At 34.3% G+C, this 23,711-nt stretch overlaps 1 protein-coding gene across 3 annotated transcripts in view; it reads left to right on the top strand.

Annotated features, from left to right (window-relative positions):
* Positions 1-19,833, top strand: part of GALNT3 (polypeptide N-acetylgalactosaminyltransferase 3) — a 46,462-nt gene extending 26,629 nt beyond the window's left edge. For all 3 annotated transcript variants that reach the window (XM_057551978.1, XM_057551979.1, XM_057551980.1), the window contains exons 3-11: positions 3,152-3,324; positions 6,804-6,953; positions 8,610-8,844; positions 9,465-9,582; positions 11,016-11,216; positions 13,223-13,354; positions 13,562-13,663; positions 17,341-17,493; positions 18,340-19,833. In XM_057551978.1, the coding sequence (XP_057407961.1) occupies positions 3,152-3,324; positions 6,804-6,953; positions 8,610-8,844; positions 9,465-9,582; positions 11,016-11,216; positions 13,223-13,354; positions 13,562-13,663; positions 17,341-17,493; positions 18,340-18,462 (1,387 nt within the window). In that variant the 3' untranslated portion in view covers positions 18,463-19,833. The remainder of the gene's footprint in view (positions 1-3,151; positions 3,325-6,803; positions 6,954-8,609; positions 8,845-9,464; positions 9,583-11,015; positions 11,217-13,222; positions 13,355-13,561; positions 13,664-17,340; positions 17,494-18,339) is intronic.
* The last annotated feature ends 3,878 nt before the right edge of the window (positions 19,834-23,711 follow it).

The following is a 23,711-nucleotide window of genomic DNA, read 5'->3' as shown; positions in this document are numbered from 1 at the left end:
GTTTACATGTTTATCTCAAATATACAGTATTTTGATTAAAATCCCCCCCAGCCCCCGATTCTACTGTGCTGTCTCTTTGTTCTTAGTTAACCATCTTGTTATCTTTGAGGTAGTGTTCAAATGCTCTATTTGAACTGAAATAGCTAAAATGAATTTCAGCACTTTCAAACAATCTGTAGATTTGTTAAAAGTGCAAGATAGACAAACTGTAAGCAAACAGTGCTTACATATTTCACTTTCTAGTTATAAGAGAATTAAATTTATAAGTGAACCTGAAGAAAAGTACTTTAGTAGACTTAGGTCTATTGCTTCCTTCATATTTTTCTAGGTTTATGATCATGAATACCTGCTCCATCCTCAATATTGAAGCTGTGTAGATTAGATTTCTGTTGCTCTATTCTAATCTGTGTGATTCAAGGTTAAATTGCTCATCATTTTAAATGAATGTGTGAAGAAACGAATGTAAAATATTCTGGTTATTCTGACAGGGCATAGTATAGTTCCTTTTTTATGCTAATAGGTTAAAATGCAATATGGCCCTTTACTGATTTTGGGAGCGGTCTTGATTGAAAAGCAATCCCCATCACAAATCAAGAAGCATGATTTTTATTCTTTGACATGACAAAGGGAGCTCAGGATAAGCCTTTTCTCCAATATAGCTTTGAGAAACTGCAGTAATATTCAATAATGATAATCAATATGTAAGTGCAAGATAGCTAAGCACACAAAGAACCTTTTTTTTTGGACAGGAATGTGTACCTAGAACTGTGAAAATTTAATACTTTTATACTTTAAATTTAACTTATATCATCAAGGAACACATTTTCTGAAGAACTGCTAATCTTTTACATGCTCATTAGAAATATAGATCATTTCTCCCGAAGCCAGATGGTCTTGTGACTGATAATTTAAGCACATTTCTATATGCCAAATTTTTCAAATGGTTTGACTGGGGATCTGTAATCACTTTGGCAAGTTATTTGAATTTCACTACTTTAAATGACATGTGAAACAACTTTTAAACATAAGTTGAGCATGCTAATTGTTTCAAAATAAATGGGGTTTATGAAATCATACTGTGAAATTTTATTATCACTTGCATTGATGATATAACATGACACTTTTACTTGATATTAGTACTTATCAGTTAAGCAAATAAATCCTTGCTTAAACTGAGGGAAAGCCTTGTGAGATTAAAGAGATAACACTTTATTAGTGTGAATTTTTGTAAAGTGTCATACTTTAAATCTTCAAAACCTTTTTATAATTCTATATTAATACTATATTAATTAATCATGTGGCAAGTAAATATAGGAAAAATTTTTTTTTAATCTCAAAACTCCCTCCCCAAAGTGCTTATAAGACAAAATTATAAAGTTTTCTCCTAAAAAAGAAATACTATAGTATGGAGTTTTTCATAATTTTTCTTATACTTTTATGTTGGCTTATAAGACTTTATGTATTAAAAATACAAGCTTATAGTTAGTCATTTGTTTCTGTGTAATTTTAACTCAAAGATAGATAAATAGGTAGTTTGTGTTTGGACTTCATTTTTAATTGATAGTTTATCCAAAATTCACTTTAGAATAAATCATTTGCTTTCATCTACCAGTGAGGATGAATGTGATTATTTTCTTCTAGCTATGCATGTATGTTAACACTTTAAACTCATGATGGTCCTAGAGAGCAAAATCAGTTTCACCTTCCTCCTCTTTTCCTACTCAGTGGTGTTGACACCCTCTCAATATTTTATCCCTAATTTAATTCCTTTCTTATCACTACAAATATTTCAACCTAAAGACGTCCTCTCTGGAAAGAATTTGAAACACATTCATACTGAGGTATGGCTGTAAAAGTAGTAATTAATGAGAGTTTGTAGAATATCTCTTTTAGGCTGGCTTTCCCAGGCCTCTAGTACCATTCTGGGGGCTCTGGTTTCCCCATTGGCCCTGGCAGGGCAACCAAAGTGTGCTGGGCTCGTAACTCCATGAGTGAATGATTTACTTCCTTATCTTTGGGTTTGAACAGCACTGTTTGATGGTTCACACACTACTTATAGTGGCTTTTGACTGTGTAGGAGGATTTTATAATCTGTTGTCTAAAATTGTACAACCATTTATGGTTATCAAAGATCCAGTTATTTTACTTATTTATCTTTACCATAGACCACACATGTTTTATGTCCTAGCTTCACTCTGTTTGATTTTACAGTGTTTTGAAGCCCTCTCCTATATGTTATTTCATTTGATCCTCACCTCAACTCAGCAGGTGAGGGACTGTGGTCATCTCCATTCTCAAAGGCTGGAGATTGTACAGACCTACACACACCCCAATGGCTTCATATGAAGATTATTTTCATTGAGGATGACATTGCTCTCAAAATGAATTCAAGATAAATTTATAACTAAAGTTTTTAGTGAATGAGTAATACCACTAATCAGTCAAAAACTATTTAGGAAAAAAAAAAATAAATAAATAAATAAATAAACTATTTAGGGTCTCTCTCCTTACTGGAGCAAAATCTTTAACACAGCATGGCATGTTACATATGGTAGGTACTTAAGTTTTTGCTGAAGGAAATAGGCTTTATAGTAAGCAATTTTTTCCCCTTTTGGTTCAGTTACAGGTTAAGGAAATTGATTAAACTTAGAAAATATTACATTCCTAGGAAAGTATCTAATTTAAGGTAATCTCTACAAAGATGAATATTCATTTAATGATTAAAAATTTCACATGTTAAGAAAAATGCATGATTTCTACAAGGAAAGAAAAAAACTTGGTTTGTATTTGAGCAGTTACAAGTATTTGCTATTTTTACAGGTTGTCTCACTTCTAGGTTATTTTTCTTATTTAAAATGTTATTTGTATTTAAAATTATATTATGGAGAAAGCTTACAATAAAGCATGTTTTAATTCGTGACATGTGATCAATATCAGTGGACATGATCTCTGGGTGAGTGGTCTATTTGTAAGAAATTTTGTTTTGATCTATTTGCCTTTATATAGCATTAAGATCATCTTACATAAAAATAAAGTATCCACTATCATTTCTATTGTTTTAAAGGTTTAAATAATGATAACTTAGTAATGGTAGAGCTGTGAAATAAAGTAATAAAATTCATAATTGTTCTTCTACTTTGACTTTTTCTAGATGTATTGAACAAAAATTTAAGCGCTGTCCTCCCCTGCCTACCACCAGTGTCATAATAGTTTTTCATAATGAAGCATGGTCCACGCTGCTTAGAACTGTCCACAGCGTGCTCTACTCTTCACCTGCCATATTGCTGAAGGAGATCATTTTGGTGGATGATGCTAGCATAGATGGTAAGAAAGTACATGCAAATTAGATTGTTTCCTGAGTAAATCCATGTGGCGTTGTCCAAAGTCTATTTGGGTATATTGTGCTCTCTGTATGCCACCTCAGATCTTGAATATAGTGTCTTGGATGCTATATATGATGGATGAAGGGAGAATCCAAGGAAGTCCATATTCAAATATTTTGGAGTTCAGAAATGTGTGAAACACCATTATTTATAACTTTGTAGTCCTCAATGTGAGACTTTTATTGTAAGACATAGTGGTTAAGAGCACACACTTGAGCCTTGAGTTAGGCTGCCTTGATTTGAATCCCAGTTCTGGTCCTAACCAGCTATGTAACTTGGGAAAGTTACTTAACCCCCCTATACCTCAGTTTCGTTATCTGTAAAATGGGGGAAATGCCATATTTCATCAAACTTATTGTATAATGCATCATTAGTTTACATACCAGTAGAATAAAAGACCCTTACAGCCAATTAAACGAACATGTCATTGCTTGTAAGAAGTATATAATTATATAGCTTAGAAATGAGGGAATACATAAGTAGTACATAACTCCTAGAGTTGTTTTAAAGATTAGAAGAATTAATATAAATAATATATTAATTAATAAATAATATCAAAGAGTAGTTAAAAATTACTGAAGAGCTACCACATCCTGTTTTATTTTGGCGCTTTTAAATATTCCAATACCATTTACAAAGCTAGCCAAAATCTTTAATGAATTTTCACTTAATTTTATGTCAATAATCAGTTGCTAAGTTACACATTTTAAATTGGACTCACAAGGATAATCAGACAAATACTATAATTTGCTGAGTTTTCAAACATTACAAGTATTTTAAGTACCAAACAGATACAGATTATTTCAATGATTGCAGAATTTATTCCTGAATGAGCCCAAGTTTGGAACTAGATTCCTTAAAGTCAAATTCTAGCTCCAGCACTAATGAGCAGTTTCCTTATATCTGTAAACTGAGGATAACACTCTCTCATCAAATCCAAAGCACCATCTACCATAAGGTAGATCATTACTTTACAGACCGTGAGAAAAAAAACCCCACTACCTATTAGGTGACATGTCATCAATTAATTATAAGATGTATCCAGACTTTAGACGTGGTTGTAAGTGAATAAAGCATAACATTTTTAACCTAATGTTTCAACCATTTTAATCTTTTCCTTTTCTTTCCTAATCACTGTCTACATAAACATATAATGTTTATCTAATTATATCCATGTCAGAAATCTAGTTTTGAAATTTGACATTTTCATGTAACATTATTAGCCTGTTTCTGTTACCTTCAAAACTTTAGTTTTAATGACAAAAATGGACTAGATACATTTTACTTAACCATTCACTTTTATTTACCCCTTAGCCTTACTATATGTAATACTACAATAAATATCCTTGTGCTTATGTTATTTTCCTTTGTTTTTGAATTATATCCTTAGATAAGTTAGGAGAGGTAGGACTGCTTGGTCAAAGGGTCTGAGTATTTTTTATAATTCTTTATAGCAATCAACAATAGATTTGGAAACGTTTTCTTGGCGAGGGCTATCTTTGAATAGTAGTGTAATTTGTCTTATTGAATCAGTCAAAGAACTATCTAATGAGTTCCCCACTGTGGAAAATGTGTCCCTAATTACCATAGAAGAGCTTGTGCAGTAGAAACCATAGTCCCTGACTTCAATTTGCTTAAGGAAAAGCAGCATAAATATGTAGGTAATCAATTAACAGATAGCTAAATCCCAATGATAGCAAACAAAATATAATTAAGATTTTCAGAGCATAGACCATGTGCTAGTTAGCCCTTGTCTTAAATGTTTTATTTGTACAATAATCTTTCATTGTATCCTCCTAACAATTCCCTGTGAGGGTTAGTCCTATTAGCTCCATTTTTTCTATTATCTCACTTTATAGGTAAAGAAACCGAGGTACAGTAAGGTAAAATAACTTGCCCAAGGTCACATAGCTAAAAGTAATGGTGCTATAAATCAAACCCAGGAAATCTGATTTCATGGCTTTGTGTTTTTAACTTCATAAAATTAGGGTGTGGATGGGGGCTAAATTTAAAGGGCAGGTAAGAATTTATAGGAAGTTCAGAAGTTGTGGGTGAATAAAAATTTCTTAACATATGGACAGTGGGAGGGTTTATTGAAGGAATCTGTAGTGACTCCGTTTTAAAAATCAACTCCCATTAAGACCTTTAAAATGTTTCTATTTTATAAGTTGCTGCTCTATAAGTCTATGATTAAAGCAGAAATAGCTATGATTATATTTTTAAGACAAATTACAATCCTACTTGTCTTTCAGAGTATTAATTCTGAGGTACTTAGAAGGTGTTAAAAAAGTTTATCTGTTACTCTGAGACGATTTTTCCACAAAAGTTATTCCTGGACTCTTACCTCATTCATGAATGCTTAAGCTTTAAATAAGCAACTCTCTTATCTGCACCACTGGAGAATTTTTAAAAATATATAATTACAGATAAAGTCAAAGTCACCTGCAATTGCTTCTGAAATCTGGCAAAAGCAAACATCTACCCAGGATGTTTGCTGGCGTTCTCAATATTCCCAAATTTTTTTTGAGTCTGTGCTATGGGTCCAAGAAGGCCACTTGAAGAACTGCATTATATACTCAACAAAGAGTCAAGAATTCAATGGTGAACAAGCAGGCTTAAGACGTTGTTTAAAAATATGAACAACACTTGACTGACTTGATTGATGTGTTTTTCTTTTACCTGCTATTTTAACTCTTGCTTAGTATGTATGTCATCCAAATTGGAATATTGAGTATCTTAAATTATACACACCCATGACTAAAATTTTGCCTGTTTCCTGATTTACATACTCTTTTCTTCCTTCATATTTTTACTGGAAAAAATTCTGTGTCAGGAGACTCTAGAGCTTTCAAAAATTTTTTGCTGACTCTTTGTAGAAATATTCCCAAACTGCTGTAGCCCTGGATTTTCCTACTCATCTTTCTCTCAAGATTTTGGTCTTAAATTATTTTGACCACTGCCTAAATATCAGAGAATTTTTTTGATACTTGACATTTTTCTATATATTTGCAGATTTAAATGCCAATTTAAATAAGAATCAAATATCTTTTTGGCCAAATGCAGTTTCTTTCACTCCTTTGTCCCTTTTCTCTGGCCTCTAAATGAGTCTTCTTAACTCCTGGAGTCTATTCCTTTGGAAGTCTCCCCCCCAAAACACATTGTGTTTACTCATATGACATGGGCAGGATAACTATGTGTGGTAATGTCACGCATTATAATCGTTCAAAAGTTAAGATCTGTATATATAATTTTTGTTTTCCAATAAGAGTTGAAGATATAATTTTTGTCTTAAGGATGGATGTGTACAACTGTTAAGATTATGCATGTGGAGGACTCATTGCCCTGTGGTTTCTTTATTAGCTTTCATATATATGAAAATATACTTAGAAATGAGTTAATCTTGATTTTTTTTTCTTACAGAGTACTTGCATGGTAAACTAGAGGAATATATAAAACAATTTTCTATCGTAAAAATAGTCAGACAAAAGGAGAGAAAAGGTCTGATCACTGCAAGGTTGCTAGGGGCAACAGTAGCAACAGCTGAAACACTCACATTTTTAGATGCTCACTGTAAGTATACATGTATAGACATAGTTGTAACATTTTCCCTCCCCCTCCCTCTAATTTAAAAGGTAAGGAAGCCTTTTCTTTAAATGCCTAATTGCATTTCCTTTAACATCATTTTCAGCTAGTGATTATAGCAGTGACAGCCCAAGCAGATTACAGCTCTGGGTAGGAAATTCCTTTCCCTTATTCAAAGATCTTACGTCCTTTGGTTTGAGGCTCCTTAACTTTATGGCCTCCAGTGACCAGCTTCCCCAGTGAGTTATCCATGCCTAGGATTTTTTCATATGCTCATTTTGTCAAAAAAATGTGGTTTTCCTTATTATTCTTGATTACTACACTTTGAAGTGAGTGCAAGTTTTGTTTGTTTAAGTGTAGTCAACCCTATCATTAAACTTGGTCCTAGTCCTAACACTTTTACTTTTTATATTTCAGTTCTTTTTTTCCCCCCCCGAAAGATTCACACGCTCCTTTTTGTGCCAAGTGAGAGGCGCCCCTTTACAGCTTCTGGTATCTTTCCCATGAACATTGTTAGTTTTTGTTTGTTTTTGTTGCTGCTGGGGTTTTTTTCTTTGTATTTTAATTTTTTTTCAGTGTCAGTGATTTTAAATAAAGTACTTAGACAGTATTTTTAGAGTCAATGTTTAATGTACATGTTAGGTATTACTAAAATGTCACTTATTCCCTCGAGCTCTAAGTTTAGTGAGTTTTACTCTTTGTATGAGCGTTTAGCTTTGGATTGGCCCGCCTTTAGGTTATATTTGACCAAGCAAATGGTTTTGATCATACGCTAATTGTTACAGAAGGGCTTTTGGATTTGCTTGGGTCTCTTTAGAGCTTTCACATTCAGTATTCTCTTAATACCTCGCATTTAAGAAAGGTCTACAGGTAATCCAGGAGAGGTGTTTTCAAAAGGAAATGGCTGCTTCTCCAGCATTCCCTCTCCTGGTCCAAAATTACAGTACTGTCACACTGGGCATTCTTCCCCTCCAGGCAAATGTGTCTGATGGTCCTCCTGGACCATGACTGCCAAACTCCACTGAACGATGGGAAGCCCTGAGTAGCACTGTACATGCCGCATCTCCTGAACTCTATGTGTGATGTGAGACAGCCTGGCCTGGGGCCAGAACCCAGACCTTTCATGCCACTCCTCCACTCTCTTTCATTAGGGCTGGGCAGGTTTGAATGGTGCTTTGTCTCCAACTGCTAAAATCAGAATATTCTGACTCCTTTACTTGCTTTCTCCTAAGACCCTGTCAGAGAAATGAAGATTTCAGTTACTGTACCTTACTCAGGGAGACAAGCTTAAGTAAATCAGAACACTTCTGGAGCTGGGTGGTATGGATCAGCAAAACGTTATCCTTGATTCATAGCCCATTTTAAAGAGAAATACACAGTCTGAAACTTAAATATATCAGTATCATTTTGCTTCCATTGTAAGGTTAAAAAAATCAGTCATTTCCTAACTATGCTTAATCTTGTCTTATATTTTTCATCCTACTCTTATCTCACAAGAAACCTTTAAGAAATCTCCCCTATATAAATGTTCAAAACACTAATGACTTGGTTATTCTCATTTCTCTGTAAACCCTCTTTCAAAACACAAAAGGAAAAAAACCCTGAGTGTTTTCATTGAATTAATTAAAATTGTATTCCTTCTAGGTGAGTGTTTCTATGGCTGGTTAGAACCTTTGTTGGCCAGAATAGCTGAGAACTACACTGCCGTCGTGAGCCCAGATATTGCATCCATAGATCTGAACACGTTCGAATTCAACAAGCCTTCTCCTTATGGAAGTAACCACAACCGTGGGAATTTTGACTGGAGCCTTTCATTTGGCTGGGAGTCACTTCCTGATCATGAGAAGCAAAGAAGGAAGGATGAAACTTATCCAATTAAGTAAGATGATTGCTCTCAAAGTCTTATATACAGTTCAAGTATTTGAATATGTATACATTCTTTGCTTTTTACAGTAATTTCTGCAAAGGTAATTCACATTAACAAAATAAAGAGTACACATATTCTGTATGGAAAAAATAGGAAAGTCGTTTATATATTTATGTACTTGTTTATACATGATGTTACTGAGTAGGAAGTAGAATTAAGTGAGCTCTTATGTCTTCCTTATAATCATTACTTAAGAATCTTTTTTTTTTTTTGGCCGAGCCGTGAGGCCAGAATCTTGGTTTCCTTACCAGGGATCGAACCCGGGTCCCCAGCAGTGGAAGCACGGAGTCCTAACTACTGACCACCAGGGAATTCCCTTGAGAATCTTTTAAGTTTGGTTAGAAGACACAATAATTTTGTTCTGCTAGAGAAGGATACTTAAAGTACTTCCTCCGCATCCCCCAAAACTTGACTTTGAAGATAGCATTTTTAGTTTTTATTAATCTATATAAAGACTTGAAATTGTCATCTCTCTTTAATTTATTTGTACATTTGATTCAGTTGCTCTTAAAATATGTTTTTTTTTCTTATTTGGTTTTTATAGCAAAGTTTGACAATGGATTATTTTTCAGAACACCCACTTTTGCAGGAGGACTTTTTTCCATATCAAAAGACTATTTTGAATATATTGGAACTTACGATGAAGAAATGGAAATTTGGGGAGGTGAAAATATAGAAATGTCTTTCAGAGTAAGTTTATAAATATAGCGCTCATACTAAACAATGAAATATATATTTCTAGTTGGCTGATACAGATTATCATGGATGAATGTAGTCTTTACTTTTTGTGCTTTCTAAAATTTAATTGTTAGAAATTTTAGAATAAATATATTTCCTCTTAAAGTGTAACTAAATATATTTATTTATTGCTGCCAGTGTAACAAGAAGTATCAGTTAAACGCCTGTGTCCAGGCAGTAACACCAATTAATGCACTTGTAGCTACTGAATTCCAGCCAAGATAAATATAATTAAATCTAGTGCTTCAGGAAATTGGTTGATTGATTATCAAGCGAGTCAGAATGGAAAAACATTTATGTATAATTTTAAAGGACATTGAACTTAACTCTTCAGATTAAACGAGCTTTTTTTCCCTATACATATTAAAAGTTAATATGAGAAATAAAAGAAAGGTTTTGGATGGTCTCCACATGTACATATTTGATTTCATGAGTTCATTTTCTACAATGATTTTGTCATTCACTTCTTATCACTTAGGCTGGAATGTAGTGGAAAAAGAACTGAACTAGGAGTTGGAAGATTTAAGTTTTGGCTCTGGCTTCATCACATAATGGCAGTGATGATCTTGGCCAAGTTTGAGCTGCTTAAGGGCAGGGGTCTTGTTTTATTCATTTAAATATTCCCAAGCCCCAGCACATGTTGGATCTCAAGCAGTCTGTTGAACTGAACATATCACCAAGCTTTCTCACTTGTTTAAAAAAAAAAGAAAGAGAGAGAGAATACAACCACTGCCCTAATATTAGCACATATTATTAAACATGACTTTTAGATTTTTCATTTATGGCAGAACAGACTGTCAAGATATTTAAGTGAGTAGGTATTGATTTAGCGATTTGCCATTTTAGAGTTAATGCAAATAAGTTTTTTTGACCCTCTATCTCTAAATAGTATGAAGTTTTTATAATGATCAAGTTTAATAGACTGTGCTTTGGTAATAACGATTGTCTGGAATTTGTTTCTTGGTCACAAAATTGAATATACAAGAGATAAATAGAGTCTGGGCTCACTTACTCCAAGTCTGCTGTGGAAGTCAAATGCAGAAGAGCCATTGGTCTTCTGTGGATACTAGAGAGCTTGCATAATTTTTGCAAAAAAAAAAAAAGAAGAAATTGTGGACTTTACTTTTATGAGAGATCTGAAATCACTATTTTGTTAAAGTAATTTCTGAAGATGTGGGGTTGTTTTGTCTCTTGTGTCTGTACCATTTAAAAATAGTTCTTTATCTTTGAGAACTTAAGTTGAACTGGCAGTGAGCAGAGACTATTTGTAAAGCTGCAATAAATCTCTTATTTTGTTTTTATTAGTATCTTAAAGGTGAACTTAAAAGCAACACTTTGATTTTCCTAAAATACTGTAAATTTAAACAAATATCATTAATTATCAGGTGTGGCAATGTGGTGGGCAGTTGGAGATTATGCCTTGCTCTGTTGTTGGACATGTTTTTCGCAGCAAAAGCCCTCATACCTTTCCAAAAGGCACTCAGGTGATTGCTCGCAACCAAGTTCGCCTTGCAGAAGTCTGGATGGATGAATATAAGGAAATATTTTATAGGAGAAACACAGATGCAGCAAAAATTGTTAAACAAGTAAGTTAGGACTAAATAATTAAATTACGGTAAAAATCCACAACAAGTTCACATGTCCTTTTACCTGTTTGGGTCAACTCAAGCATAAAACATTTTTTTAAAAAGTTATTTTTAAAGCTGGGCTTTTGAGCTCAAAAATATATAACTCATTGATGTCAGTTTTCTTTTCTTTTTTTTTTTTGAAAAAGTCAAGTAAACTGCATTTAAATAGTTGAGACATTCTACCTGATGTTACCCTTTTAATATGGAAGATATTTAGTTTTTGTAACTGCTTTGGTTCAGTATTTTACTCAAAGAAAATAAGATTAAGTGGAACTGCTTTTAACTGGTTTTAGGTGATGTGATTAGCACCTAAATCAAGGTGCTAAGTGGCATTTTGAACTGGAGAGCTAGACAGTGTCAGAATGGGACAGGAGAATGAACCAGAAGTATCAAGCTTTCTTATTTCCAGTTCTGGTTCCACTGCTCCCTGGAGGGGTGACTTTGGCAAAGCCCCTTGAGACTGTGAAATGGTTATGGTGCTTGCTTCATAGGGTGGTTGACAGATTGGCCAGACATGAAGCATGTGCTCCACCACGTTTCTTCTCTCTCCCTCCCTGTCTTGAGATAAAATACTTGCCTGTCTCCCAGAGCAGCTGTGAAATAAGGAAATAAGTGCTAACAAATGCATGGCACTGTGGTTGTTATTGACCTGTCCTAGATCAAAGCTCTGCAGAATCATCATGCCTAATGCATTAGAACTGAGTCCCAGCAGTTTCAATATTGGATGTGGTAAATAAGCTAGACAGTTTAAGGACATGCTTCGGCGAATGGCACCCAACTCTTTGTAAGAAACAGTGCCGATTTGCAAGCAGGTATATATTGGGATTAAAGGGCATCAACATTTCGAATGTCATAAAGAAAGATCTGGTTACCTCATTTCGCTTTTTCTTTGGTCTCTGGTATCTCCCTGTAACACGTCAGTACCATGCAAAGTCAGAGCACTACTGGGTCAGATTGCTAACTTTTTACCCAGGGCCACCAAAAAAATTGGGCAGATTGTGTACTGCACAAAAGTACTTGGCTAACCAGGCGAGTGGATGCTAAATTCAGCTTATGCTCTCTTGTCACCAACAAAGGGGCAAGTGAGCCAGCAAACCCGTGTTTTTAACATAGGGCAAGTAGACCCATATGGTAAAATGCGTAAGCTACCCAGAAGTCCTTCAGAGTTTCATACTTTTTGCTAAAACACCTGTGTTCAAAACATTGAAGGTGGCAGAGAAAATATTTTCCTTAGTTGAACTGATAAGCTTGAGTATTTACTTTTTCATATATTTAGGCACCCACTGTAATTTTCCTTTAAAATTTTGCCTGTACCAAATACCTTTTCAATTTAATAGTGCTTTTTTTTTTAAGTTTTCTTAGTCCTTTTAAATAAGGTAAAGGAAAATAAAATACAATTGATTAAAAACCTGACTTTTTCTACTAAAACATTGTTATTGTTAGGATATTATTAGAAGATGCTGTTAGGAGTAAGCAACACCCTTAAAACTAGAAAAAAATATTCCCAACTGCGTTGCTTTTTGTGGTCTTGACTGGAGAAGAGTTATGTTACATCATGCACCGTTAGCACTGTTTCTCTATACCTGCTTTCTCACACCACACTTTACAGACCACTTTTGCGTATAAAACTAGGATCAGTTTTGGATGCCCCCACTACCATTTTTTGCCTTCAGCATTTCGCTAGGGATCTTTGTCCCATGACAGAGGTTTGTGGCACAAAGGAAGAATAAAATAGCACTAGGTCGGCACTGCAGTGGTCCCTGATTCTCTTTGAAGCCAGAAGTGAGCAGCCAGACATACTTGTTGCCTGAATGAATGGTGACTGTAGTTAAATCGCATCTTACATTTTGGCCCAGAATTTTTTTTTTTAAAGACCTAAATGTAAATACAAATAGTAGCATTCGAAGTACTTTATCAGTGCTGTTTTAATTAAGCATCCGCCTTCACGTCTCATCTTTCTCCAGAAGTCATTTGGTGATCTTTCAAAAAGATTTGAAATAAAGCACCGTCTTCAGTGTAAAAATTTTACATGGTATCTGAACAATATTTATCCAGAAGCGTATGTGCCAGACCTTAATCCTGTTATAGCTGGATATGTGAGTATTTTCCTGTTCCTTTTTACTTGGTAGACTCCCTGCCACCAATATTTATGTGGTTCAGAAAAATTGCTGAAATATTTTCTGTTTTATTGCTTTTGAGATTTTATATTATTATTATTAACACCACTTCCTGAAATTAATTGCAAAAAAATATAAACCACATAGATTTTTTTAAAAATTTATAACTTGAAAATTTCCCTTTAGATTAAAAGTTTTGGTCAGCCTCTATGTCTGGATGTTGGAGAAAATAATCAAGGAGGCAAACCATTAATTTTGTATACGTGTCATGGACTTGGGGGAAACCAGGTGAGCACTGCACTAAAAATCCTCCCTTCTCTTTAGTACCTACAAACGGAAGTAAGTTGTTGCATGTTTTTCAGAATTCCTAAATCAATTTTATGTTCAGGTAAACTGGTATGTGAAATGTTTTTAGATTAAGTTTGGCAATTCATATAGAAGTTGCAGAGTACTTTATTTTGATTTTCACTCTGCCTCTGTAAGCAGTTTGAGGTTGCTTACCCATTTAGTAGAAAGGCAAATGAGAAAATAATAGAATAATGCCATTTGAAATGAAAAACAGGATCTTCTATGTGAATCTTTGATGTTGCATGCCTATTAGCATGGTGATTTTGCTAAATTATATGTAAAGGCTATATTTAACTGGATTTGACAGCAAATACCATCATGTTCATACTGTATTTTTGTGGTCCATGATATTAAAAGTTTGATGGAGATACACACACACACATATACAGATACATATACGTATATGTACATATATGTCGATGATGTGTATATATATTCATATCTTAAAATTTTCCTTATACACTATATATTAGAAGAAAAAATAATTATATAAATAGTTACATTCTTTTGGAAATAACACTGGACTATCCAGTAAAAATTAAGGTTTTGAGCAATGAGAAATATTTCCTCATTTGTAAAAATCCTATCCCTAAATGTAAATACTTATAAATTTATTTCAGGCCTCCTCTAGCATTACATCTATTTTATCATAAAACTTGAAGATATATTTTATACATTGTTTTGTCTGTTTTTCTCCTATCATTGCCATAAAGATGTTTTTATAGTTCTGTCTCTAAAATAATTTTTAAATTATAAATAGCATATAGCCATCTTTTAGAAATTTGGGGATGCTGAAATAATTCACATATTCCTTCAACAAGTATTTGTTTGGTGCCTCTAATGTAACTCACACTCTTATAGTAGGGAAAAAGACAAAGTCTCTATCTTGTGGAGCTTGTGTTCTAGAAGGAAAGGAAAAAATAAATATGTAATTTTAGGTATAAAGAAAAATAAAGCAGAGTAGGGGGATAATGTGTGTGCAGGGGTGGTAGTTATTTTCGGAGGTTCAGGAAGACGTTTTTGAGAAGGTGACCTTAGAGTGGAGGCCTGAGGAGTTGGGAGAGGAACCATGTTCCAGGAGGAGAGCATCTTGGCAGAGGACGCAAGGCCAGAGGCCCAGAGGCAGGTAAAAGGAGCAAGCATAAAGCCAGTGTGACTGGAGCAGAGTGGTCCAGGAAGAGAGGGGTGGAAAATGAGATCAGAGACATGAATTAGGGGCCAGGTCATATAAGGCTTTGCTGACCTCGTTAAGGAACTTGAATTTAATTCCAAGTGTGACAGAAGCCACCTGAGGATTTTGAGCTAAAGAATTATATTTTCTAGTTTATATTTTAAGAAGATAACTCTGGCTTCTATCATCCTGAAATAGCCATTGATTTTATTTTGATTTATTTCCTTTAAATGTTATTTTCAATCAAGCATTGCATTTAAACTAGTTTGGGAATTGTAGTTCCTTGAGTGCTAGATGTTTTTGAGATATCATCTAACTCGATCATTTCCTCATGTTCCCTTCTACTGTTTTGACCAGATAATGATATTTTTTTTTATAGCATAAAACTCCATTGTAACAGTATTAGACTATGCCAAATGAAAATAAGTATTTTGATAATGTGACTAAATTGACTAATATACTGGTGCAGTGCAGTTTAATTCATTATGTCTTTGTAACACAATGCTTTGCCTCTTCCCCTTTCTCTTCCAGTGTAGTTGTCCTGGTTCTAAGCTAAAATTCTCTCCAGTGTTCTCAGTTAGACAATAACATACTCTTTGGTTGTCTAAGTATCTTCAACTATTCTCCATTCCTTATAACTTCCCTCTTAATGGTTTTTAAAAAATAATATGAGTAATGTAAAGTTCTGGTCAGCCTTTCTTTTCATCTTTGAAATCCTAAGGTTTATCTTTCTTAAAGAAGTACAGCCAGAGTGCTGTTTTCGTGATCTAAACCCATTTTTTTTCAATGTCTCCATCTGAAGAGCTATCAGTTATAAAAATATTATATTTGTGGAGTGAGATAAATTAAGTATGAGGCTAAGACCAGGGGAACTCAAGATTAATTCAGCTAATGTTTGTGGAGTGCCTACTCTAATATACATAAAGGGTTTAGAACAGTCCCCGCCTAGCACATAATAAGGGCTCAATAAATATTAGTGCTAAGACTAATTATTTCACTATTGAAAATCAATTATGTTCACTCATTTTTTCTTTGGAATGTCAACATTATGAAGTATTTGATGTATAATGGATGTTATTACTAGATACACTGCCTGACTTTGGTCTATGGTGAAGTCAGCTAGCTACACACACAATTCCAATAGAGTGCTATGAAAGTTATCTCTGATGGACTATGGGAAGCCTGAGAAGAGTGTAATTTTGTGCATAGGACAAATTCAGGGAAAACTAAAGAAAGAAGGTAATATTTGAATTGGCTTTTGAAGGATCAAAAGGAGTTGGCTAGGCAGAAAAGGATCCAGAAAGATATTCTAGGGAGTAAAGCAAAGTGGAGTTATGGATACATATGTTCTGCATTGGTAGAATTGTGTGAAAGGAGCATAGTGTATAATTGGGACAATGGTTGATGTTAGACTGAAAGTGGAAGATTTCACGTACCAGTTAAGAAGTGTGGACTTTATCTTAGCAACAGTAGTGATTGTGAATCATTAAGCAGGGAATGTAAGGGATCAAATCAATGTTACAAAAGACCAACTGGCAGCAGAGTGGACTGAATTATAGGAGCAGAAATTGGAGGTACCTGGAGGTATTGCAGTAGAGATTTTGAGTGCCTGAACAAAAGAAGTGAGGATGTGGAAGTAAGGATGGGTGGGATGGTAACATCTGAGAGGAAAATTCAGTAAGTCTAAGGGGCTACTTAACTGGACATGTGGAGAGAGAGAAGCATCAATAATAGTAACAATAGCTAAAAATGTATTGAATGCTTACCATGTACCAGTTATTGGTCCAAATGCTTTACATGTATTAAACCATTTATCTTCATAACCCTATGAGGTAGGAGCTATTAAATTACCCATTTTACAGGCAAGGAAACTGAGGCAGGAAAAGTGTCATCGTGTGCCCCCCGCCCCCCACCTTCTTGCAGCTTGCAGGATCTTAATTCCCCAACCAGGGACTGAACCTGGGCCATGGCAGTGAAAGCACCGAGTCCTAACCACTGGACCACCAGGAATTCCCAAGAGTACCCTGTTTAAATGTTTCTAGTTTAAATGAAAATGCCATTAATTGAGATGAATAAGAGAGAAGAAACACTTGTGGTGAGAAAGAGGTAGTTAATGGGCTTGCTAAACGTTTCCAGGCTCTTTTCTGTGGCAAACCTATTCTAGCCTCCATCCTACCTGATAGCTTACAATTTCTGATATGGGAAGGAAGACAGTACCTTCGTAATTAAGTAACTATCTGTTGGTGATAGGCTGGAGAAAGGCTATAATATCTTCTGTCCCAAAAACTCAGGTTACGATTCTGATACTTACTTCATTGTATTATTTTGGTGAAGTACACATGACTCCATTATTCAGTGAGTTGCTGATTTTTTTTTTTTTGGCCGACAATTTTGCAACTGAGGATATAGAGTGCTCTCATCAGTAACAGCATTCTTCCTTTCACAGTACTTTGAATACTCTGTTCAACATGAAATTCGGCATAACATCCAGAAGGAATTATGTCTTCATGCTGCTCAAGGTGTCGTTCAGCTGAAGGCATGTGCTTACAAAGGTCACAAGACACTTGTCACTGGAGAACAGATATGGGAGATCCAGAAGGTACCTCAGTACAATTAATTCACCCCTTTATGTAATCATTTTGATTAGCTCTAATTGCTTATCTGGGAAAATACATGAAACATACTATATTAATATTATCTGTCAGAATTTCTGTCTTTGTTAACTTTGTCATTTTGTATGTCTACCCATGTGGTAAGAAAGAAGATATCTATGAATTAAATACTCTTAGGAGCAAAATAGTTGTAAAATATCTTAGAGCATGATTTATGCAGTTCAACATGTCTGTGGATTATTAATAATATTTGTTCGTATATGTTTTAGAATTTCTTATGATGCTTCTTGTGACAGTCATACTTGTGTTTTCCTGGCAGAGAAGAGAAAAATAATTTTTTTTTCTTACCTAAAGTGATTAATTCTTTCCTTCCCTATTTTAGTACTTTTTCATGAATCTAGAATTGAGAGAATATGTGAAAGGTTTTTTTTCTGTTTTTAAACCTATGTTTTAAAGCTTAGCTGGAAACTAGCAGTTCTTAGCTGAATATTGTTTTGTGTAATTCTATAACACTATAAGATGACTTTTATGACAGGATTTTTTAGAGTTTGTCACTTATAATTATATCAATGAAATATTTTTTATTTGAAAACTTGATTGAGACCTTTTTCTGCATACCTCTCCTCATTTGTATAACACCTTCTGTGAATTGAACAGTGGTGGCATAAATGATGTTGCCTACACCAAAAACCAACAAGATTTTATCAGACATAGTAGATATTAGAAAGATTAAAAGTTAACGATGGTGTATATTTGTTATAAAGTGTTTTTATATTTCTCCGTTAACTTTGAGTTTTGAAACTTAATGTCTGTTGTATTTCTTTTTATTCTAGGACCAACTTCTATATAATCCATTCTTTAAAATGTGCCTTTCAGCAAGTGGAGAGCATCCAAGCTTAGTGCCATGCAATCCATCAGATCCACTCCAAAAATGGATTTTTAGCCAAAATGATTAAGTGTTCCTTAAAATTAAGGAGTTGAAAAAGGAGATATTCTTTCTCATAAAACTGTGACTAGGCATACACTGTAGTTTTTGAAAATTATGCAAAAGCAGCTAATTGTAACTTATTCCAAGTGCATTTTTCTTATTTATATCTTAAAATGTCTATGTAGCACCGCTACAGAAGTCCCTTAAGTTTCCATTTCAAAGCACAATAGCTAGTAATACCAAAGACTATTTTGAAACGTCCAGATGCAGAGGAAAAGATGTTTACAGTATGATGAAAATAATTTTCCGAGTAAAGTGATGTTTGTGTGCTTGGTACGCTTGGGAATATGCATAGCTACATTCACACACTCACAATTTAAAATTTTTCTTCTAGTTTTTTTGGGGGGAGGGAGAAAGATTTGATACTGTATTTTTTTAACTACATAGAAATGGATCAATGAAGGTCAAAAATTGGCCTTTGTGTAAAACCAGGAAATTTTTTATAGAACTAGAATTTATTATATAAAAATGCAGGTAAACTTCTTTTGCATTTTGTTAACTTATCTGTCAAATATTTCCTTAAACATGAAATTAAGTGAATAAGGAGAAGACTATTTTTAACACTTCAATTTCTTGGCAAATTTTAAAATATTTCTTAGTCTAAAGTTCACTTGACTTGAAGCAAAAGACTTAAAAAAATAACTATACTGTGTGTTTTCCCAAAGAAATTTTTAAAAAACCTCTAAGTCGCTATCTGTTAAAAAGGTGTCTTTTTCCTTTCTGTTAGTCTTTTTTCCTATCAAAATTCACTAATCTTGAATGTTTATGAAATTGAATTTCAAATGCAGAATACTTGACTCATTTAAAGCAAAAATTTTTTTGTTACTGATTCAATTATAGATTGTCTTTGTAATGAATTTTTTCACCAAAAAACCTTATTACTATCTATGGAAAACACAATAAAACAAATTCTTATCACTATTGTAACTATTTAAGTTTTTTTTATTTTTTGGATAAAACATATAATTAATAATAGCTAGGGGAAGCATGAATTTTGTATCCTGAATTTCTAAGCACCAACTGCAGAGTCATCAGATATTTCTGAAGGGAAAAAACATTTAATAGTAATGGCATAAAAAATGGGGAATGGAGAAGATTCTGTGTTAGATATTTAGAAAATTTTGTACCAATTTCTGATAACTTTCCTTAAGCATATGATAGAGTAATTTTTTTAAAATGTGATGCTTACTGAGAAGATTTAACAATTTTTGGTCACTTTATATATAGATCTATTCTTATTGAAGAAGTAATGTATGATTGGCTTTATGTTTTAAACCTGTCTTCAGTTGTACATAAGAAAATATTTTTAAATTATTGGCTCCATCTTCTCATTGTTTGTACTTTGAACTTACATTAAAAAAAACTCTGCACTCTTTAATTTATTACAGTGCCAACTTTTATTTTAATTCAACTGATATTTATTGTGTGTCTAACTTTGTGCCAGAAGTTATGGTAGGCATAGTAAGACTAATATTGCCTTCGAGCTTAGGTCTTATGGAGCAGAAAGACAAATAATTTTGAAATAGCACAGTGAGTGACATTATGATGTTATATTTTATGATGCAAATGACAGTTCACTATTCATATTGAATATTTCTTTAGTAAGTAAAGGTATTTCTTTATTACTTTTTCTAATACTAATATGTATTCTGAAATATACACTAGAGCCCACATACATGTATAATTTCTGTTTCTCAATTCATTAACTCTAGAGTGAACATCCAGGAGCAAATATTGCTCTTAGAGTTCATTGTATCTCACAAAACAAAACAAATCCCCAAAGGTATTTTATAAATTATGAGCTTAAGTCAAGCATATTAAAAAAAACAACCAAAAAACAAATCTGAGCTCCCTCTGTGTATTAGTCATGTATTGTCATGTTAAGATCCAACCAAAATCTATATAGATTAGGTTGATTTTATTATGTCTTCATTATATGCATTCACAGGGAGAATCCTTTTTACCTGATTTGGGAGCCTCAGGCTGTTGCTCAAGTGTCATATAATTCATTTCGTTAAGAATTTGCCCTTCACGTAGAAGGTAGTATCTTTTAAAATCTGAATTTTGAAACAGTGCTAGCAGGAAGTTATTTATGGAATCTGGTTGCCATCTACCTGAGAGATTTGAATGCACTCAAGTGTGAAACTGTGGAACTCTTGTTCAATTTGAAGCTACCTGGGAAATGGTCTAGTGGCTGCAGAAGACCTGGTATGTTGCCTTCATTCCAGAGGACCAAACCTACTCAGGTAAACCTTATGGGTGTAAAGCCGTGACGTGACCACACAATTAACCACAGCAGAAAATAAGCAGTAAACTAAAATTGCTTATTACTACAGCTGTTGGTAATGAACTTTTAAGTCCCTGTATTGACAGAGAATTGGCCTTACTGTTGATAGACAACTTAATTAAATACTATGTGAACCATCAAAATATAAGTTCAAAAAGATAGGAGCTACTATTTCTGAGAAAATAAGGTTGGGTGCTTTGAAGAAGCTAGAAAACAGTCAAATTATTTTTAAAAACGCTCCTAAGTTATGTGTAGATAAGAATTAGAAAAGAGAAAGCAAAAATCAAATTGCTTCACAATTGACCTTAAAGAAAGCAAAATGAAATATCTTCAGATGATACATTTTTAGTGTGGTTATGCAGGGAACTTGTTGCATAATTCTTGTAAACCAGTTCATATTCTTATTTATTTAATGCTTCTTGTATACCATTCTGTTATTTCATGAATGCAATTTTTCTTTTATTTTGCTAAGAATATTAATGGAATTTGAAAATTTTTGTGTTTTCATCTACTGTATTGACTGTTTCCTCTGAGCTACATTTTTCCCATATTGTTTTACTTTCTGCATTTCACAATGGATACTTGCCTTAAATGTCTGGTGATTCTTTATTGTCTGTTTATCTTTAACAGAGAATCACTGAATACTTATTGGAAAACTTTGTAGTATGGGGAGGGCTTGTTGATTGTGGTCTTTCGTAGTAGATGATGTTATTGGGACTCTTGTACTGAGAAACAAAATGGCTGGTTAGATCCCCAGAGAAGAATCTTCCAATCACCTTCCTGGAGGGTATAGACCCAAATGTCGTTGGGAGAAGAAGACTGGGGGTATGTTTTCAATATAAGCCTCCTGTCCTCAACTGTGCTTTGTGTTATGTTACCTGTTCTAGATACCCTCTCTGTTTTACCCTCTCCAGTGAGTGAATCTCTCAGCTTCCGCTTGAGTACAGGAGAAGAACTAGGGGTCTAAATGTCTGGCAAATAGACTTTTAGCTAGTCCTCCTCTTTCGACTCTATTTTCTCCCTCACTTCCAGAGGCACCTAGTACCACCAGTTCTTTATTATTTCAATGGACTTGCAGTGTAAAATGGATTACTGCTCTGTTTTCTCCACTGCTAGCTTTGAATTAACCTTCCTTCATTCTGTTGACACTCACTACTAATTGGTTTGGTTTCCAAACTCCGAAATTTTGTCACTGAAACTCTTCTCTTTCTTCCTATGAATTTATGAATTTTCTCTATATCTTTACTGTCATTTTCATAGGAGTTTGGATGTTACCAGAAGAGAATGAGGGTCAAATCTAATAATGAAAAACTTCCATTCATTCTTCAATGACCTCCAATCTACTTCTGTCACTGACAACTTCCAAGTTGCCAAATCCAATATCCCTTTTCCTGTCCTCATACAACTAAGCACCGCAACATTTGAAATGATTGACTACAACCTCGTTTTTTAAAATCTTTGAAACCCTTTTGTCTCCAGGCTTCTCTGGCACCACATGCTTCTATCTCCAGTCCTACTGCCCTTCTCCAAACCATCATATCTCACATGGAGTAAGATGATCTCTTAACTAATTGCCCTGATTTTTTTTTTGTCATTCTGACCCAGTCCGTGCCTCTTTCCTGCCTCGTCTATGACCAGGTTTCTCTGGCTCATTGTGCTCCAGACACAGCAGTTGCCTCTTCCATTTGTCTCATGTCAAGCTTGTTCTTGTTTCAGAGCCTATGCTTTCTTTGTCTGGATGCTCTTCACAACGGTATCTTTTACATGCTTCAGGTCTCAGATCAAGTAACACATTCTCAGAAGGGATTACCTTCATAAAGTAACTCGATCACTACTGCATCACCCTGTTTATTTCTTTTCTTACATTTACAATTGCCTGAAATTATTGTCTTATTTTATATGTGAACTTGTCTTTTATCTCCACTAAGTGTCAGCTTCATGAGGGCAAGGTAAGAAACAATGAAATTCATGTCACATTACAATTTAGGTAACGTGTACATCTTCTACATGAAACCACTCTGTATTTTAAACACAGAGTGGGTGCCAATGAGGAAGGGCTATGAGCCTAGGAGTGGACGATGCGGAGGAACAATGGGCAAAAATAAAAAGAACCACAACAAAGAAAGGATTTTGCTTGGACTGATGAAGATAGATACAAATTTTTAAAAAAATCTGGATAGGAAAAATTATCTGAGTCTATACATTATTTCTTCAAAAGATGTTTTACAGAGAACATAGATTTATGTATAAACTCCTATAGTACAAGAATAATGGAACCAAAAAATAACAGTACTAATTCACATAGCAAACAGTAAATTTATGAAATTCATTACCTAAAGAGTTTATGTATGTGGAAATTTTGCGTAGATATAAAATAAACTCAGCAAAATTGATGGTTGATCAATTCACAATTGATAAGGAAAGGTAAGATGTTTAGCATGTTCCCAAGCTTTGAGGGTGACACAAAGGCTGATAGGCATGTCCCCAAACCTATCCCTTGAGCACATCAGTCACAGATATGTTAGCTATGAGAGTGTTTTTTTCTATTTAACAGTTTCTTAATTTTAAGGTATTCCTTTGGAACCTCAGCTATCCATTGTGTAAATTATGGAGACGTCTATTTTTTTTCCGGTGTATATTTTGAAAATGTCTCCCCTTTTAAAACAACGTTAATTGTGAAAAACACTTTTCTTTGAAAGTATGAGAGGAATCCAAGGTGTTTAAAAAAGAGTTACTTTCAATGACTTAAAAAAAAAAAAAAAAGACAAAATAGGGGCTTCCCTGGTGGCGCAGTGGTTAAGAATCTGCCTGCCAATGCAGGGCACACGGGTTCGAGCCCTGGTCTGGGAAGATCCCACATGCCGCGGAGCGGCTGGGCCCGTGAGCCACAACTACTGAGCCTGCGCGTCTGGAGCCTGTGCTCCGCAACA

The sequence above is a fragment of the Balaenoptera acutorostrata genome, chromosome 8, assembly GCF_949987535.1.
Source record: "Balaenoptera acutorostrata chromosome 8, mBalAcu1.1, whole genome shotgun sequence".
NCBI classification, from domain to species: domain Eukaryota; kingdom Metazoa; phylum Chordata; class Mammalia; order Artiodactyla; family Balaenopteridae; genus Balaenoptera; species Balaenoptera acutorostrata.
The sequence above is the reverse complement of the archived record's forward strand: the minus strand, read 5'-3'. Positions and strand labels throughout refer to the sequence as shown.